At 38.8% G+C, this 20,850-nt stretch overlaps 2 protein-coding genes across 4 annotated transcripts in view; one reads left to right on the top strand and one right to left on the bottom strand.

Annotated features, from left to right (window-relative positions):
- The first annotated feature begins 1,745 nt into the window (after window positions 1-1,745).
- LOC111872939 (syntaxin-5) lies at window positions 1,746-13,039 on the top strand. Of its 2 annotated transcripts, none has more exons than XM_023867240.2 (7): window positions 1,746-1,869; window positions 2,220-2,593; window positions 3,056-3,111; window positions 5,480-5,730; window positions 11,013-11,204; window positions 11,835-11,956; window positions 12,479-13,039. In XM_023867240.2, exons 2-7 carry the CDS (start codon window positions 2,250-2,252, stop codon window positions 12,636-12,638), a joined length of 1,125 nt encoding a protein of 374 aa, XP_023723008.1. In that variant the 5' UTR covers window positions 1,746-1,869; window positions 2,220-2,249; the 3' UTR covers window positions 12,639-13,039. The 2 variants fall into 2 exon arrangements, with proteins under 2 accessions (XP_023723008.1, XP_023723009.1); XM_023867241.2 differs by lacking the exon at window positions 1,746-1,869 and adding an exon at window positions 1,876-2,121.
- Window positions 13,040-17,393: 4,354 nt separating this feature from the next.
- LOC111872927 (leucine-rich PPR motif-containing protein, mitochondrial) overlaps window positions 17,394-20,850 on the bottom strand; it is a 62,090-nt gene continuing 58,633 nt past the window's right edge. For both annotated transcript variants that reach the window (XM_023867220.2, XM_023867221.2), the window contains exon 21: window positions 17,394-17,622. In XM_023867220.2, coding sequence (XP_023722988.1) covers window positions 17,557-17,622 — 66 coding nt within the window. In that variant the 3' untranslated portion in view covers window positions 17,394-17,556. The remainder of the gene's footprint in view (window positions 17,623-20,850) is intronic.

Raw genomic sequence — 20,850 nt, 5'->3', positions numbered from 1 at the left:
CTACGTGGATCGAATGTGTTCAATCTAACCCTGCTTTATTAAGACTAACATCAAAGTCAAAGTCAAAGTCATGTTGCATCTGACGGTCAGTCAGTCTCTGTCTTGGTGTCGAGCCCCAGATGTTTTCATCTGCGTGAAAGTTGCTCTCCTGTCCATTTGGGGCGCCCTCTCTGACGAGAGGTCGGGTCTGTCATTAAGATTAACATTTGATATATAAAAGCCTTTTATGTATATTCACATACATAACAATGGAGAAATTCTGTTGTTACACACATAACCGTAGTAGCACATAACAACCAAAGTGCCTCAAACCACGACCCAAAGCTCATGCCTCACATCCGATATAATAACGTTCACCAATGTCACAGTCTGGTTTCCGGGGAAGGAACGCATTCCCGTAACCACGTAGACTGTGTATGTTATATGTGCGATACGTATACTTGACGCAGACGAAGCATACTCATAAGAGATAAACCCATAATCTCGTCAGATATGTTACATAGGGACTATTACAGCAACAGTTCTGCTGAGAAAAAAAATCTGGTCGTGAATCTCAGGCGACTTGGCCCTAAGACCGCCAGAGATGAACTGATTGGCGTTAAACTGCCAATCGTAAAGTAGCTCTGACCCGCTCTGACAACTCTTGACGCTCTNAAATACACTGCATTATTCATGGTAAATTATTACATTTAGTGCTGTTTCAAATCCTGCGATTGCAACACAATGACTAATGCAGTTATGCTGATATGGTAATTTAAATGCAAAATGAAATATTCCATTTAATCTTAAACATTTTCTTACACGTGCGTATAGGATTATTGATTATTCACCTTTATTTATACGTCACTACTCTGCAATAAATACGAGCTGGGATACTACAGAATTTGGCGCTAACGCTAAAACCAAAAATCAACTGCACGATTCAAAATTAGTCCACTGCTGGGTTCTAGGACAGTCCAATGTTGCCAAATCGTAGAAAGTTGTTTTCAAATTTCCCTCTCGCTGCAAGTACAATGTTGTAAATACCTCTAGTAACTTCAATGTGTTAATGTCACTTCTACGTGGATCGAATGTGTTCAATCTAACCCTGCTTTATTAAGACTAACATCAAAGTCAAAGTCAAAGTCATGTTGCATCTGACGGTCAGTCAGTCTCTGTCTTGGTGTCGAGCCCCAGATGTTTTCATCTGCGTGAAAGTTGCTCTCCTGTCCATTTGGGGCGCCCTCTCTGACGAGAGGTCGGGTCTGTCATTAAGATTAACATTTGATATATAAAAGCCTTTTATGTATATTCACATACATAACAATGGAGAAATTCTGTTGTTACACACATAACCGTAGTAGCACATAACAACCAAAGTGCCTCAAACCACGACCCAAAGCTCATGCCTCTCATCCGATATAATAACGTTCACCAATGTCACAGTCTGGTTTCCGGGGAAGGAACGCATTCCCGTAATCACGTAGACTGTGTATGTTATATGTGCGATACGTATACTTGACGCAGACGAAGCATACTCATAAGAGATAAACCCATAATCTCGTCAGATATGTTACATAGGGACTATTACAGCAACAGTTCTGCTGAGAAAAAAAATCTGGTCGTGAATCTCAGGCGACTTGGCCCTAAGACCGCCAGAGATGAACTGATTGGCGTTAAACTGCCAATCGTAAAGTAGCTCTGACCCGCTCTGACAACTCTTGACGCTCTTGACAGACTGGATCGGACTGGATTATCTTCCGTGAGAGCTAAGACGTACACAGATCACGGACGATTATAGACGGCCATGGTTGAAAATGTCAGCTGTTATATGGTGACGTAGTGAATGTATCGTCAACGTCTGCAATTGGCAAACGACAGTTTAGGAAGGTTTGACTTTCAATTTGCTTTTGTTATCATAATAGCAAAATTATAGGAACAAACTGTGTCGGATGTAGTAATATTTGCCAGTACTGGTTTCAGATGTGAATTTTGTCAGGACTCATGATGCTTCTAGTAGTTTTTTATTTTAAACGTGGTTTCGTTTTCATTTCAACATATTTAAAATTATATATCAGTTTCAGTATATGTTGACGTGTTAACTTACCAAGACTAAATCAAGGGTTGCCGTATGCTAGACAGGCAAGAGCTTTTGGATTGCATATTGTAGCAGTAACAGTTAATTAGGTTTTAGTGGTAGGTAAGTTTTATTGACAGTATACCTAAAGCCATGATAAAAGATTTCAGAATTGCACGGTGTCCATGATCAAATGACAGCAAGGAGACGACGTGGTGGATCAGAGTCAGAACAGGCACCCCTTATCCTTGCAAGTGGGGTATCCTATTCTCTGCAGGACTCTTGGTCCCAACAAACCCAAGCACATCACCATGCCAATAAAGCAGCAGAATCCCAGCGATACAGTATAGAGGACATAATACCTGTGAAAAGAGAAAACATCATTATAGGAACAATGACATCACGAGACAGGACCACAGAATTTGTTAATGCCATCCGTTCCTTGCAAGGACGTCATATCAAGAGGACAATGGCTGTAAGAGATCCCAGGAAAGCTAAATATATTCAGAGTTATGCGGAATTTATGATGATTGCAAGGTAGAGTATGATACATACAGGTTGCAGTTGCTCATTCTAGCAGCATTAAACTTACGTAAGAATGGCTGTGCTAGTTAAAATAAAAACTGTTCCAATCTGTATAACCTCCAAACCTTCCACTGAATTAGGATAGTATTTGTATTTGCTGCACAATAATCCAATTTTTATGTTTATTGTATGAAAATAAGAATTTAGTTTTTTCAACCAAAACAGTATGCTTTTAATGAGTGATTACAGTGTCTTCAAAATTAATTTTAACTGCAAATTATTAGATGTAGTGCGTAAAGAAAGCCGTTGGAAGTAAGGGAGTCTTACAAGATTGAGGATAATCTATATAGTAATCTTTTCAAAATGTCATACTTTTGCAACATTAATTGCCTATAAGAATTCATTTCTTTCTTCTTTTGATATTGGGTATTATATTTGTATTTACTTATATAAATATTTAATTTTTTTTTTCAGAACTATAGGGAAGAATATAGGCAGTACATACACAAAACTGGAAAAACTCACTTTATGTAAGTTGTCAGAGAGCTCTTAAAATCAATGTTAAGTTCATGGCCAATTTATGATCAGGACTACAGAAATACAGCATAAATCTGCAAGCCACTGCACAATATCCATTACAGAGCAAGACTAAGCTTAGTATAACTCTTCCTCATACAGGGTGTTTCATGACTTTATGTTGTAAAATTTTTAAATTCGCTTAGTGGGCGTTGGAGTCCATCTGGGTCCCCTCGGCACGGCGGCCACTGATTGGCCTATTGTATCTGCCCTGGGTGATTATGATGATGGAGAATTTGGTGGAATGAAGAATGGCAGGGGGAAACCAAAGTATTCGGAGAAAACCCGCCCCAGCACCATTTTGTCCACCACAAATCCCACTTGACCAGACCTGGGATCGCACCCGGGCCGCCACGGTGGGAAGCCAGCGACTAACCACTTGATCTGTGGCATGGCCATCACTTTATGTTGTAACTTCAGGAAATTATTCCTGAGGCCATTCTGAGTGAAAAATGTTTATCAACATGCATACATGTTTCAGTAGTACAGAACTATAGGTAGGGAAAGTTAGATGATTTGAATATGACATGTTGTAACAAGAAGTTATATGATTTTGCATGCCCTGAATTTTGATTGCTGTAACGGGTTGAAAGTGTCTTCCTCTGGTTTTGGTAACACAGTCTTGCCCTTGCCCATTTCACAACAGAATGCATAGCAGGATGAAGAGTTACTAAGTCACTGAGGTATGTGACCACAGTGACAGTGTTACAGATTGAGTCTTAACATTCATGTACCTTGCATTTGGAAACAAGATTTTTCATGGCACTCACTGCTGTTGAGAACTGGTGATTACTGTGGCCAATTCTGCAGATTCCATATCCAATCCAGCAACAAGGAAAATGTACTGTACTTTCATGCATTGATCAGATTTGTATGTTAGCATGCATTTATCAATAGTACCAGAAGATGAGAATGAGAATAAATGCTCACTGTTGTGTTATGTATGCCAGGAGTTAGTAGCAGTTTGAGTAGGAACAGAAGATTGTAGCAATAAGTGGCAGTGGAAGGCATGCTCGAGTTCTCAATATTGCAGTAATTCTAGTACTTCAGTATGCATGTAGATCACATTTGTGTATTTGGTATTAAAGTGAATTATGAACTGCTTTATTGAGGTTGAGTATTTTTTTAGATATTTATAAAAATATTGCACATTCACAGTTGTCTTGACAGTGAATTTATGCTCAACAGCATCTTGTTGAAATGACAATGGGCCTTATACTAGTATGTAAATATTTTTATGGGTAACAGTTAACAATTAAACCTTAAGTGCTTAACACAAAGGTGCAAGACCTCATTTAGTTTCTTTTCTGCACCATATACATATTTATAAAAATGTTCACTATGTTTAGACTTTACTAGTTCAGACTTGGTATTTTGTTCTTACAGCTTTTAGTGAATTGGTATCCCTTTAGAATGCTCTCCTCTGGGATGTGGTTCCTTGTAGATCTTGTGTGAACCAATGTTTTGGAGGTGTGTATCGCTTCCATCTTAAGGGTAGAAAAATCCGCAAGTAAGGAACCAGCATGAACAGGTGGCTGCAGGCCATACATTCCTCCGAGATGTCAGTTCACACAAGATCTGCATGGCACCACATCCCAGAAGATGGCATTCTTTATAGGTGCCGCCATGAAAACCTCAGATCTTATATAATTGGTATCCCTGTTTAGTTTTCCTTTCACCTTCTGAGTATAGGAGGGCTCTGAGTTTCAGAATAACATTTTTTAAACTATTAAGTGGGGTGTTGGGGTTCAACTTTTTAGATCCTTGACCTCACATATGCAGTTATTTTAAAAAATGTTTAACAACACAGTAAGCCTATATGAGCCACTTTACACACGTGAGTAACATCTGAAATGAGAGAAATTTATCATAGTTTATCTGGGATTCACTCCTTGTCCCAGAGACTCGATATCTTGACTAAAGTTTTTTTATTTTTTAAGGTTCTCCAGTCACAAGGCAAATGTAGAATAAAATATGTCACCGCTGCTCCCTTCCACAGCTTTCAAAATTTGTCATTCATAATCTGCCATTCAGTTGATAAAGCATTGTTAAACAAATACAGAAATTGAAGAACAGTTTCTCCTGGGATATGGTACTACATGCAACTTGCTGCTTGCTTGACATACCCTTCAACTCTGAAGATGGAGGCAATACATTCCTGTGAAATTCTGGTAAATGTCTATGTGATTGTGCTATCTCACATCACAGAAGCAGTACTCTTTGTATTCACCACTGTGAGAACCTTAATTATAAAATAAAGAACTACCTCTTCAACATATGTGTTTCTCTTCAGGCCAACCATATGAAGTATTTTAATTTCAGTGGCAAAGAGAAAATCACTTTTCAATGACCGGCCAGCTGAAATACAGGAACTGACGTACATAATAAAGGAGGATTTAAATAGCCTAAACCTGCAGATTGCAAAACTTCAAGAAGTAGCACGGAACCAGAGACAGTCACAACAGAATGGTCACCATCTTTTGTCACATTCGTCGAACGTTGTTCTCACTTTACAGTCCAAGCTTGCATCCATGTCTACAGAATTCAAACAAGTTCTTGAAGTTAGAACAGAGGTATGTGCATAGAAAAATTAGAACTTTACAATTCTCAGAGATATTGGGAGTGCAGAGGGGCTGCAGCTGACGTAAAGCATTGATTTTAGTGCCCCAGCACCATTTTGTCCACATAGGGCAGTTGGAGGATGACTACATAGGGCAGTTATAAAATAGCTGGACTGATGCTCTAAAATCTGTTATTCAATCAATCACACAATGGAAATGTTTATCACCTTCAAAGCAGTCCCCTCCCTGACTCCTACACCATTCCATGCAAATTTTCCACTGTTGGAAGCTATGATCTTTTTCTATGATCTATGATCTATCTTTTTCTGATAGCTTCTTCATTACCTCCGTCCCTTTTGCCTTAACTGCATCTGTGGACTCAAAATGGATTCCTTTTAATGCAGACTTGATTTTTGGAAATAAAAGAAGTCACACAGGGCTAGATCAGGCAAGTGGATGTTCCAACATGGGAATCTTGTGCTTTGCCAGAAACATCTTGACAGACAGTGCATTGTGTGCTGGCACATCATGGTGAAGAATCCATCAGTCGTTCTTCCACATTTCAGGTCTTTTTCTTCTCACCTGTTCATGAAAGGTTGTCAAAATACTCCTTATAGTAGTCTGATCTTCAGGCACCCAGTCAATGTGAACAATCCCTCGGATATCGAGAAAAACGATCATCACTGCTTTGAAATTTGACTCGTTTTTCTGTGCTTTTTTTTTCTTGTTGACCTGGGACTCTTCCAATGTGTGGATTGGTACTTAGCTTCCGGGTCATACTGAAAAAAAAAAGCATGATTCGTCACAAACTATTACATTTCCTAAAAAGTTTGGATCATTTTCAGTGTTTTGAAGGATGTCAGCACAAATTTTAATTCAAGTTTCCTTTTGCTCAGAAGTAAAGTTTCTTGGCACAATCTTCGAGCACACTTTTTTCATGTTAAAATGTTCATGTAAAATCTCTCGAACACTTTCTTTATCAATGTTAGCTAATTCAGCAACTGCTTGAATGCTCAGGCAACGAGTTTTTTCAAACAATTTCACCGACCTTTTCAATGTTAGCATCTGTTTCTGGTGTGCAAGGCTGACCAGGACACAGATCGTCTTTGATCTCTCCCCTTCCCTCTTTAAATCTTTTGAACCACTCAAAAACTTTGAGTACAAGATAGACATTCATCACCATAAACTTCCATCAACAAATTATACGTTTCTGCAGTGGATTCTTCAAGTTTTGCAAGGAATTTCACATTGACACATTGCTCTACTTTAAGATGTAACATAATTCCGACAGAGCTGAGGTACACGGCTGCTACCACATTATTGGCTGTATGGCCTTGGAAGTGGTAGGGTTGATGGAGGGGAGAAGACAGGCTAATATGCCACCCTGCACACTGTTGTCTAGGCTACAGGGAGTTGGCAAAAAATCAGTCTGGTTATTTTATAGCTGCTCATCCTTAACAGTGAGCTGTGTGAAGTATATGGATTGAGATCTGTGAGTTATGACAGCATGTCTGGTAGGTAGGTTACTGAAGTTTTGGGGAAACCTGCTGCCTGTATCTTCAGGGAGATGAAGGGAGCAGACTTCTCTGAAACTATGGTAACTGCGTATGAGATTACACAGTGCAGCAATTCAGAAGACTTTACCCAAACAGGAATTATGTGTAGTGCCCATATTCTTAGGCATAGCTGTTCTCAACAGAAGGCACAGTCAGTGTGGTCAAGTCCAATGCGTGAGACAAGGATTTTACACTATGTATTGATTATAACAGGGCCTTTTTGGTCTACCTTCTTTATTTAAAAAAATAAAAGGCTTATGAGGTCACTTTGCTGTCTGTATATGCCCCATCATTGCTAGGAACATTGTTTTTTATGTCACCCTCCTTACCTCCCTTCCACAGTGCAGCCACTGCCCTGCTACTTCTTGCCATGCTTCTTCTCATGTGCAACCCAGAGGCCAGGTCTACAAAGTACTACCTGTACTATTTCATGGAGTACACCCTTCAAACTTTATCCCAATTCACAGCAGAATTGTGAAACTGGTAGTATTTGTTTTGAACATACCCATATAACATGTTTAGCAATTTGAAACATTCATTTGCAAAACCATATTTAGGTATACTGTTATGGATAAAATAGGATGCGCTAGGAAGAACTATAAATTATTATGTAATTGTACATCTTACTGAGCCTTTTCTATATCTACTTTTACAAGGACAGATCTTACTATATTATATATGCTGACAGAATATTATTAAAGTTTCACCATTTTCGCAGTTAAGATATGAAAAATGTAAGATGCAGCATTTGTGTATCAGTGTTTATGATGTATCTTCATACTAAATTTCACATGCCTAGCTCTACTGGCTCACCAGTTATTGCTGTTAAACTGAAAACTAAATACTGCAGAAAGTCTATTCAGCTACAATGTGGCTGTACAATGACAAAAAGTTGCATATTATTCAAAGATATATTACCACCCAGAGTTGTGTGATCCTATGTTAAGAGAGCTCATTGTGACAGTAGTTTGCAGTGGTGCAATTTTTGTATGAAGATAAGAAATTAGAATAGCCAGTATTGATACTGATATCTAGTGGCATGATTTCACACAAAGTTTCATAGAAATCCTTTAATTCGTTCAGAAGTTACTGGGGTGGGATGCACAGACATGATTATATTGTCGTGTATTAGTGACTAAAGATGCGGGTTTGGATTGGTGATTTGATTTACTGGATATTCACTAGTTTTAAATGCAATTTATAACACTCTCCAGATTACTGTAATTATAGCACACAGAATGAAGTCTTCTATATTTGCTTGCACTAGTCATTGCTAGGTAACAGGTTTTGACAGTGGCTATTCCTCTGCAGAGTTTTCCCTATCCGTTTCCTGGCAACGGATTTTAATACAGGAATTATAACTGTCATGCTCCAGATATCACTGCACTACAGCACGCACAAAGTGTTCAAATCGCACGTTAAGTCTTCAGAGAACTTCTAATTCTTCTTCGACTATGAACTTCCCGTGACTATCTCCTACTGAGAACTGACACATAACGGCTAGTTCCAATTTGCTGTAATCTTCCAGCTCACAACTCATCATATAGCTGTGGCATGGACTGCATAGAAAACCTCTTCCATTCAGAATAGTTGCATAACCTAGTTAACCAGCCACAGCGTGTATTTCGTAACAGTGGATTCCCTACTGTTGTCACATTCTTAAGGGAGAAGGTGTGCATCGGCTGTCGCATAGAAATGGCAGTTTTCTGTTGTTGCCTGTATTCATTACTTAAATAATGTTTATGTACATTCCTATATTGTTATACAGGGTGGGGTGCAGAAACTACCTTTTTTTTAAGGCAAATAAAAGATAAATTATTGCTGATAGACAAAATTTATGTTTAGCTAATGAAAGAACATACTTTAAAGTTTTAAATCGTGTAGTTTTAAACAAAATATCTTGAAGGTGGTGGCCACCGTTTTATGAAGTTCCCCTCTGCACGTTCCAACATGTGCACTGGAATTTGGGCCACTTCCTGCTGAATAACATTCTTCAGCTGAAGCACATTTGTGGGGCGATGTTTAAAAACCTCTGCCTTGAGGTATTCCCATAAAAAAATCACAGGGCGTTAGATCAGGTGAGTGCACTGCCCACGGGATGTCACCTCGAAGCGAGATGAGCCGTCCAGGGAACTTTGCCCTCAAAACTGTCATTGAAGTTCGGGCTGTGTGGGCCATGGCACCATCCTGTTGGAACCAAACATTTCCTAGATGCATTTCTTCAAGAGCTGGTTCGAAAAAGTTGTTAATCATGTCCACATACTGCTGTGAATTGACAGTAACTGCATGATTGTCTTCTTAAAAAAAATAGTGGTGAATAACTCCAACTCTTGACAACGCACACAATACTGTCACCTTATCACTGTGAAGTGGCCTCTCATGGAGCTCTCTGGGATTGTTACCACTCCAGTAGTGCATATTCTGGTTTTTGACGTATCCAGATAGGTGAAAATATGCCTCATCACTAAAGAAAACAAGTGCGTCAGGGGGTAAAGTTTCCAATAACGTTTCGCACGCCGTTATTCGGTTCTGGAAATCACATGGTGACAATTCTTGCACACAACAACCATCTTATAGGGATGTAAATGAAGATGTTTGTGAAGAATTTGGTGCATTGAACGATTGGATATGTCTAGGGTGACTGCATGTTTGCGAGCGGAGTGTCTTGGAGATCTCAAAATCGACTGTTGAACTGCCTCCACATTTTCTGGCTTTGTAACGGTCCGTTGTCATCCTGGTGATTTTTTCACCACACTCCTGGTTGTCCTGAAGTTCTCTACCCACAAAACAATTGATTTCCGGTCAGGAGACGGACCTCTGGGCTTAATTCCGAAGTGAGTATGGTACACATGCTGCGTTCGCCACATAAGAACGGTTGTTTGAAAAATACGTTTCGACAGCAAACACATGCCGCGTTCGCCAAGCCTATCCCCACTTTTCTGCGACCTCCCCCCCTTTCACAATGCGTCTTCACAAAAAGGAAATTTCTGTGCCCCACCCTGTAGAAATGGCCTATGTGTCACAATATCAGAAGCCTACAATTTCTTATAAAACAAAGCAGGATAATAAAATTTAATGACAGTTATGTACTGATATAGAAAACCAATTTAAAAAACTACAGTCAGCCTGCAATTCAGTGTCACATATTAGTGCTCAGTGCTGTTAACATAAAAGCAGTATTGGCTGACAGTGTGCTGTGGCCCAAGTTTGATCCAAGGTCAGGTAATGTGAAATCTATAGACAGTATGGCACTGGGGAAGGTGTTCTCCGACTACTTCAGTTTCCCATGCCAATTCTCATTACACTGGTTGCTCTATATTCATTAATCTTGTCACAGATGCTATATAGTCTTGATAGTGATAGTGCCCTTAAATAAAAATACAATAAAAAAAGCATTGGATAATAGTTGTGTGTTGGCCACATCAGTTGCCAGTTGATGTTTTATTTGCAAGCATTGTTCCACCAGAGATACTAGTATGTTGTACTCTGAATGCTGGAAGACTCTCACTGCACTCTTTGATGTCCGGAGTTGAAGTGAAGATCTAGCAACAGTGCTGTATTTTTCCACCCATGCTGAGTTTCACTACATTGCATCCAGGCAGGGCCAAACTACAACATTCGTTTTGCAAAAAGGAGACTGTGTCATTACTTTCTCTCCATTTTTATAAGAACATCCAAAGTTTGATCTGTTAATTTTTCTTTCATGCCTTTTCCATAATGGATGTTTTACTTCCACAGAATCTGAAACAACAAAAGAGTCGCCAGGATCAGTTCTCTCAGGGCCCTGTCTCTTCATCACTCCCTCCATCAGCTATCTCGGGTCATCACCAGGGTTCTGTATTGCTCACTGATGAAGTCAGTGTTAACATGGAGGCATACAGTCCACTGCTTCCAGCTACTCAAAAGCAGGCAATGATCTATGATGAAACGGTGAGAATTGTAATCACAGTGTGTAATTGTAAGTTCACAGGCATTCTCAAATAGGAGACTGAGCTTGAGAGGAATAAACTGGAAGTTATTTTATGTAATTTGTTGGAGACGTAGTAAAATTACGTATCGAATTGCAGCCTTTAGCTCCAGTTCTAGATGTGCATATATTATTACTCAGCAATGTCAACACAAATGCTGGAAATGCAGAAGCTGTTTGATTTGGCTTATTGCATGCACTTGATTTTTAAGCAGTCCTGGTAGAGTTCTGCATAGTAACAGAACCACGAGAACTGGTACAGCTCAGTTGGCAGAGCCAACATTGAATTCCTGGTAGGGACAGGAATCTTTCTCTTTGCCAATATGTCCTGATTGTTCTTTCTCTGGACTAAAGTGGCCAGAGCATGAAGCTGACCAATCACCTCCATCTCAAACTGAGGACAGGAGTATGTGAAGTTTTACTTCAACGTTCATTGCTCCCTTTTTTAAACTCATCTGCAGCTGTGCTTGTTCACCCTTTCAGATGTTGTATTTGATACCTCTGACAAGTGTTTACTGTATTACTACAGTTGCTTTGAAAGTGGTCATATTTTATTTAGTTCTGAATGCTGTATCCGTTGTCTCTGCCTTCAGGATAACTACCTTCTGAGTCGTGCTGAGACAATGCAAAACATTGAATCAACAATTGTTGAACTTGGTGGAATATTCCAACAACTGGCACATATGGTGAAGGAGCAAGAAGAAATGGTGGAGAGGTCAGAATTTGAATATTAAGTTTTATGGACAATTTTAATTCCCAAACATGTGAATATATCTGTATGGTGGATATTACTGGTATTCATAAAACATTTGTCTGTCACATGGGGACATGGTACATATGCCTACTGCAGCTTCTCTATGGTATGCTCTTGTGACTATCTTGAATTACACAAACAACACTTATTACATGCTTATCCTGAACCAGGTGAAAACAATCCCTGATAGAAGTGTTGATTTGTACAGTAAAATTATAATCACATTGTTCATTATCTTCATGTACTTTGGTTACTTCCATCTTCAGGGTACTGTCTAATAACCTAGGATAGTAGAGAGTGAGGCACTAGGTCTCTCCAGAATGTTGACAGCCATCTGTGAGACTATAGAGTATCACAACACAGAGATTCACAATCAAATATTGATGCAGAGTTATGAACACAGAAATGTGGGAAGACAGACTAAAGTTGGCAGATTTTGCTTCATATTTCATGATGTATTTACATAATTTTGGTTCTTTTCAGGATTGATACAAATGTTCAGGATGCAGAACTGAATGTTGAAGCAGCTCATAATGAAATTATCAAATATTTCCAAAACATTACCTCCAACCGTTGGCTCATGATCAAGATATTTGCTGTGCTCATATTTTTCTTCCTTTTCTTTGTTATATTTCTGGCATAGTCCTTCTCTTACATCAGCCTAGAAACTGAGCAGTAACTTGCAAATCAGTAAAATTGGTGCTCTTCATGAAGATTTGGGCATTGCCAAGTTTCTATTCCAGTGACATCATAAGTGATTTGTATGTGATCTATCATTAAGAACACAAGTTGAATCCAAGATATGAAATATAAAGACATTTAAGTAAATTTTCTTCTTCGAGGTAAACAAATGACAGCATTTCGTGTTACAATATGCACTGACTCTATGAAATGTATTATGATCTGTCTTTATAAAAAGGTGATAGTAAACAATATGGACATTTTGTTGCAGAGGGTTGTGTATATGTGGTGCAAGTACTTGTATCAAGGTTTGAGACTTGTATAATCAGTGCAAATTTATTAAAAGTTAATACATATATATATGCACTTGGGTACTTTGTGTCTGACATGAATGTTAAGAATACTTATAAAATATTCTGAGAATCTAAGCTTGATGGCAGTAGAACATTACGCCAGTCGCATAATGCCACAATGTAAGGCGAAGGTAAAAGGTAAAGTTGTCCCTGTGCTTAACTAATTAAGCACTACGCCATGAAGGCATATGGGGAGGGGATGTATAGATCCACATTTTCTTGACCTCTGCACTAGCTGAAGGTGAGTGGTCAGCTTCACACTCCTGCTGCTTTACACCCAGGGAAAGTCCCCAATACCCATTGGATAGGAGGCTGGATGGTCCTCAGAGCCGGTTTGGACGACTTGGAGAAGAGAAACTTCTTGACCTAACTCCGACACCTCGGTCATCCAGCTCATAGCCAGTCGCTATACCGGCTCCTAATACCACAACGTAGTAGTATTATTTCCTCAAATGGCACATTAGTGTTACAGTACCTGCAGCTGTGTAAGATGCACCATGATTTCAGAAATAAAGTTTTTTGGAAAAAATACTACCATTCAGTCCAGAACCTTTTTTCTTGTCTGCTCTCCAAAAACATAAAAATTAGAATATACAAAACTATAATTTTGCCTGTGGTTCTGTATTGGTGTGAAACTTGGTCTCTGATATTAAGGGAGGAACATAGACTGAGGGTGTTTGAGAACAGAGTGTTGAGGAGAATATTTGGACTGAAGAGAGATGAAGTGACAGGAGGTTGGAGAAAACTGCACAATGAAGAGCTTCATAACTTGTACTCTTCTCCAAGTATAATTAGAATGATCAAGTCAAGGAGGATGGGGTGAGCAGGGCATGTAGCACGAATGGGGAAGACGAATGTGTATAGGATATTAGTGGGAAAGCCAGAAGGAAAGAGACCACTGGGAAGACCAAGGCCTAGTTGGGTGGACAGTATTAAAATGGATCTTAGAGAAATAGGATGGGATGGTATTGATTGGATTGATCTGGCCCAGAATAGGGACCAGTGGAGGGCTCTTGTGAACACGGTAATGAACCTTCTGGTTCCATAAAATGCTGTGAAATTCTTGGGTAGCTGCAGAATTGGCAGTTCAGCTCCATAAATAAGTAAGTAAGTAAGGGGAAAAATAATGGTGAATGTGTAATACCTATAATGAAAACACATATGACTGAGGTATGAAACAAAATATTCCTGAGAATAATAGTATTAGTATGTGATAATTAATAGTAATACACAATAACATTTACTTAATTCATCTGGAAGTTTCTTGTGTTTACATAACAAATTTCTAATGTAAAGGCTGAAGAGTGATTGGGGGGGGGGATCTTGTACACGACTGCCTTATGGCCCATTATGGCCCTAGGGTTGACTCAGCCTCTAACAGAAATGAGTATGAAAAATCTTGGGGGTAAAGAGTGGCTGGTGTGTGAGGCTGACAACCTCACCGCCATCTGTGAGCTGACTGTCTAGAAAATTTAGGAGCCTCAAAGTGCCACGGCCTGTTACAGGGACAGCTTTACCTTTTTAATTATCTTTGGACGGTTGACACAGGCCAAAGGGGCCTGGAGAAAACAGGCAGAGTAGAAAACCTTGAGCATTATAATCCCCATCATCCAACCAACTTTTCCTCCATGGCTTCAGTATAATGAATCATCCATTACAATTTGATGTATGAAATTTGTATGATCACTTGCTACAAACACATCTATTAGTATCAGAGGTACTGAAATCTATAAGATCTCACCTTCCAGATATTTGAAGTACACCCTGTACAAATCTAAAATGGAGGCATTTGGGAATATTGGTTAATTCAGAAGGATTGAAGAATTACAGAATATGAAACTGCTTGATTTGTCTGTATAATAAAATGTGAGCATTTTGTGCATGAGAGAAGGTATCAACAGAATGGCTAGACACCTGGGTGGGTGGAACAGAGGGTAAAAGTGTATGTAGATGTAGAGGGATGTAGAGAGACTTGTCCCATGGGACTTCTTTCTGTAACCTCAACATAGTTGTATAAAAGTCCACATGATTACTGTATTTTCCATTTTTTAAAAGAATTCTATTAATAAAAGCAATGAACAGTATTCATTAGTCAAGGAAATCTGACTGCTGTCACCAGTATAATGGATACCCATGGTGAGGATTAAGAGACCCCTCATACAAAGTGTAATGAATGGCTGCATACTTCTCCTGACTCCCAGTGCTAAGCTACCAATGTTTGCATGGGAAGAGAAGGAAAGACTATGACAGTGGGTTACTCTACATCTAAGACCCATCCTGACCCACGCTACCAGTGACTGGACTGACAGAAACCATAAAAAGCACTGGGAATCCATAATTGGACTCAAACAGGCAGAGGGTTTTATATCAGGACCCTCTGCCAGAAGAACAAAGAATCTGTTGAGATTAAACAGAGCTCAACTAAGATGGGTGGTAGGATCACTTACCCAAGTGACTTTTATGATGCCCCCATAAGCAGGGTCCTACACTTTATTAAAAGTGTAGGATTAATAAAGGGCTAATCCAAGGGAAAGCACAATAGATGATTGAAGGTCACAGTGCGGGGGCCGGTTTTTATGGCCCACCCCTTACATACATACATCTACTGGTAATGCCTTTGGGTTCCTGGAATAACGTAAGAATACTTATACTAAAACGGGAACATGCCAGCAGATGCTCAACAGTTCACTACAACACTATCTACAAAAAACGTTACTTAGAAGCACTGGAAGTACCCCACAGTCTTTTGTAGTATGTGCTCATTTAACTACTCCCTTAGTAAAATTCAATACTAAGCCAACTCTGGCCCTTAATTCCATTCATGGTTCACATGAATAAAATCAAAAACACGCTAGGGTTATCCATTGTATGTAGATCTCCATGTCAGCAGGTGGTGGGTAAGGGGTTGACTGTTAGCATCCTCATGCCTCCAGACTCCACAGTTTCTCCCCAGCCCATTCCTCAGGAGACACTCATACAGGTGTACATGCTCAGCCAGCTACTAAGACCAGATACTTAAAAAAAAATCAGCCAGAAACTTCATATGGTTAACTATACTGTTTTAACTTTTGCCACTTAGTCAGCAATATGATCCCTTACACAGCTGAACTAAGGTACAGAACATTGAAGTTATTGAGTTTCACCATATACTAGTTTACTCGCAGGCATGGTGATCTGACCTTATTGCAAACTCTATGTAAAAACTTTTCATCCTTCTGACTGAGGACTATGAATCCAAAAGCAAGTCAGTGACCAAACTTGAGTGGACTGGAGGATTGTTTGATTACTGAAAAAGAACACACTATTTTCCAGCAAACTGATTACACAGACTCAATTGTCAAAACACAGAAAGTAACATTTAATGGGTATCTGGTGACTTTATGTTATTACTTAAGGAATGTATTCCCCAACATGGCTCAAATCCCATTTTAAGCTGTATGTCCCCTCTCTGCCAGCCTACTGTTGGCAAAAAGGAAATCTTACCTTATGGGTGCTTCCATATACATAGAAATCCAAATTTAGTGTCCTCACAGGTGATGTATATTTCTCAGGTCCCAGATGAAGCCCAGTATGAAACTATGGCTTTCCTGTATTCGGTGAATTGTGATTTATTAAATAAGCAGCATTTAGCGTAAAGGTAAAGCTGTCCTTGTGCTTAACTAATTAAGCACTATGCCATGAAGGCATATGGGGGAGTGGATGTATAGAGCCACATTTTCTTGACTTTGGCACTCAATGGAGGTGAGTGGTCAGCTTCATGCCCCGGCTGCTTTACTCCTGGGGAAAGAGCCCATGGTGCCCATTGAATAGGAAGGTGGGTGGGCCCCAGAGCCAGTCTGGACAATGTGGAGAAGAGAAAATTCTTGACCCTATAGAGACTCGAACTCTGACCCCTCGGTCACCCAGCCCATAGCCAGACACTATATCGACTACGCTATACCAGCTCCCAGCATTTAGCATAAAACATTTTTAACCTTTGGGAGATCATATCTTAATTTAGTGTGATTATGTTAAAAACAATTTATATTAAGTTGTCTTTCTGCCAGAAATTGTTACATGTCCATAATTTTTGGAATCTGATACTACATACTGAACACGCAAAATGGCCCCTGCTGCCTCTAGCATCACAGTTACTTTGACTCTTGACTGAGGTTCTTCCAGCATTTATTTCACATACCAGTAACTATTTTAAGGATGTTACAGTTTGGACTGTTTTGTTTTTATTGTGTAACAGCTTATCATTTCATGTATCCATTATGTACACAGAAATGACAAATTCTACTACAGACTGCTTATCACTCATGTTCCTCAACTGTACATATCAAGACTTGAGGGATCTGCGACACAGAAGGCTGTAGACATTATAAAATATAACCACAGATATTACTTGTATTAAATGATGGGACCTACTTAAGATTGGAAGTTTTCAATACAAAACATGCAGACAGTAACTATAACTAGTGAATAACAAGAAATAAAAATCAATGCTTAAATAAGAATAAATGTAATGATATAATCACACTCTCTTTACTGTTTATTTTCAATGGTTGATTGTTCATCATCACTAGAACTGGAACTACTGCTTTTTGCATTCTGTAAAGAAAAAGAAACCATACTCATGAAAAATTTAAGAAAATATATATACATGTGTGGTTTATTGGTAATTTAATCACAATATGAATCATATAATATCTGAAACTGATTAAGCAATAAACATTACTGTATATAAACAACAGTATTCTTTCATTTTTAAACATTCTTTGCACAAAGAAGAGTACAAATTATAACACTCCATTATGCATTTCCCCCCCCCCCTTTTCTCTTACTTCCACCCTATTATATCGTTATACACTCCTAGGCAACCTGATCTGAAATCACCTTTAATCTGTATTCCTTGCTTACTGTGAGAGATCATGTTCATACCAATACAAAAACATGAGAAAATATTATAAGTTTTGTATATTTTAAGCTTTCCATTTTCAGCCAGAAGATAGGAAGATGGACAATTTAACACTAAATGGTAGGAAAAGTTTCCTAAATGTATCGTGCTTTTAATTTCTTTGTAAATGAAATCTTGTTTGTTACTATTGTTTCACAATATTTTAACTGTGCCACGTTTCTGTAATGATTCATCAGCCATAAAAATTACTGTCTTCTGGAGTGTGATGCCATTTAGTCTGCTTATATCCCAGAAGACAGTAGCATCCTATTCACCATTGTACATACTTTGAATCTCAAAATTACTAGCTATGTTTATATTACTGGTTCACCCTGCGAGACATGAACATATTCTTAGTTTTCTCTGCATTTACTTCCGCACCAACATCCCTACTACCGTCTAAAAGTGCGTCCACATTACTCATGCTCATGCTCATCGGGAGACTCATCTGGCTTTTACTTGTGCTCGTAAATCTTTGCCCATGCTACTTCAGTTGCTCGCCAGACTTTGCCATGTGAGGATCCATATATTTACTCATAGTGTGTATAGGCTGTAGTTGTATTTTAATTTATTGGCTATAGTTTTTAAATTTAAAATTTGCTTATCTCCGTTACTCGTGAGCATAGTGAGTCACATGAGCACGAGTAATGTGGACACACCTTAATAGTTCCTGTGTTTTTCTTTATGTAATTTATATTTTTGCCCAACAAATTAACATAAGCACACAGACCAGAAGCTGATGTGTCCCATACAATTCCAGTCCCTCAAGGTTTTCTTTGATCTTCCTAATGGTATATTCTAAAGTAACACTAAGCATCTGCTTGTTTAAAATTAGTTCCACATCAAAAAAATTCCATTTGCATCAAATGAACATCCAATAAAGTATGCAAAATTCTAAATAAATTTCATGTATACATGCGTACTCCAAATTGGAGCATGCATTTCCAATTAGTGGTAGAATGATTCATTTGTGAGAAATTCAATCACACATGCCAAACTGTTATCATATTTGATTATTCAGTGAAATTAAGTACTATAGATCTTTATTTCACAATAAAAAATGGCTATGCATATTGACCTACTTGCTGTATTCACGGTACTGTAACATAGCTCAAGAAGAAGAGTACTGTTTTCTGGGATGTTACACGGTAATCTAGTAAAAGTTTACTAACATTAAGAGGAATGTACTGCCTCCATCTCCAGAGTCTATCAGACCAGTGGTTCTCAACAGGGGACACAGGCAGAAGTCGGAAAAATGGGAGGCCAAGGAAACTGTTAAGTTGGCCACGAAAATTTCACCTCTAAAATTTAATTATTAGTAATATAAAAACAAATAAATGCCATATTGTCAGTACAAATAACTAAATATCCCGGTTTTTGTGTATCTTACTTAGAAGGGACAAAACCTATTGTACTTAAACCACAACCTCAAATCTGGGAATTCCAAGTACTGGTAAACAGGTAATCACCTTCTCGGAGTGGGCAAAGCCCTAACGAAATGGTTAACTGGAAAAATGATCCTTTATTTTTCTAACTATCTCCCACTCCTCTCATGAATTTTACTGCCACCTTCTCAGTAAATTTCAGGTGTCCTTCCGTTCAGTATCCAGCATATCTGGAAGTTCTATTATAGGGGCAGTTCCCTACTCTGTAGTTAAGTTACAAAATCTAGCTAATATTTTTTGACAACTAAGCATTACATTTCATAATAACCTGAACTTTCATTACAAGCAAATTATTAGCTTTCAATAGAATCTGAGTATCCTCCCTCTTACTTACTCATGCAGCTGAGCACTTCTTGAGGAGCTGCCAATTCTGCATCTACTCAAGAATTTCCCAGCATTTTATGGAGCCCGAAGGTTCATCACCATGTTCACAAGAGCCCTCCACTGGTCCCTATCCTGAGCCAGCTCAATCCAATCCACACCATCCCATCGTATCTCTCTAAGATCCATTTTAATATTGTCCACCCACCTACATCTTGGTCTTCCCAGTGGTCTCTTTCCTTCTGGCTTTCCCACCAATATCCTATATGCATTCCTTTTCTCCCCCATTCATGCTACATGCCCTCCCCACCTCATACTCCTTGACTTGAGCATTCTAATTATACTTGGAGAAGAGTACAAGTTATGACGCTCCTTATTATTCAGTTTTCTCCAACCTCCTGTCACTTCATCCCTCTTCGGCCCAAATATTCTCCTCAACCCTGTTCTCAAACACCCTCAGTCTATGTTCCTCCCTTAATGTCAGAGACCAAGTTTCACACCCATACAGTACAACAGGCAAAATTAGTTTTATATATTTTTTATTTTTATTTTTTTATTATTTATTTTTATATTTTTGGACAGCAGACAAGTAGACAAAAGGTTCTGGACTGAATGGTAGCAAGCATTGACCCAGTTCAATCTGCTCTTAATTTCCTCCTCAATCAGGTTTTCATTTGTTATCATCGTTCCCAAATATCTGAACTGTGTCACATTTTCAAAACCTCTGTTTCCTACCTTTATGTCATGATCTTGCCCTGCATTCTGGTGACGAGACAGCAATATATACTTAGTTTTCTCTGTGTTTACTTCTAAACCAACCTCCTTACTTGCATCAATTAAAGTTTGTGTGTTTATCTTTATGGTATCTATATTATCACCCAGTAGATTCACATCATCGGCAGAGGCCAACAGCTCATGTGTCCCGTTTAATTTCAGTCCCACCTGGTTTTCCTGGACCTTCCTAATGGCATATTCTAAAGCAAAGTTGAAAAGGAGTGGCGATAAAACATCTCCTTGTCTTAGACCATTCTGGATAGGAAATTTATCAGAAAAATGTTTACCTATACGGACTTTACTATAAGTTTCGTTTAAACGCATTTTAATCAGCTTAACTAG

Source organism: Cryptotermes secundus, unplaced genomic scaffold, assembly GCF_002891405.2.
Source record: "Cryptotermes secundus unplaced genomic scaffold, Csec_1.0 scaffold407, whole genome shotgun sequence".
Lineage (NCBI taxonomy): Eukaryota > Metazoa > Arthropoda > Insecta > Blattodea > Kalotermitidae > Cryptotermes > Cryptotermes secundus.
Note: the sequence above shows the minus strand (reverse complement) of the source record. Positions and strands in the feature narration are given on the sequence as shown.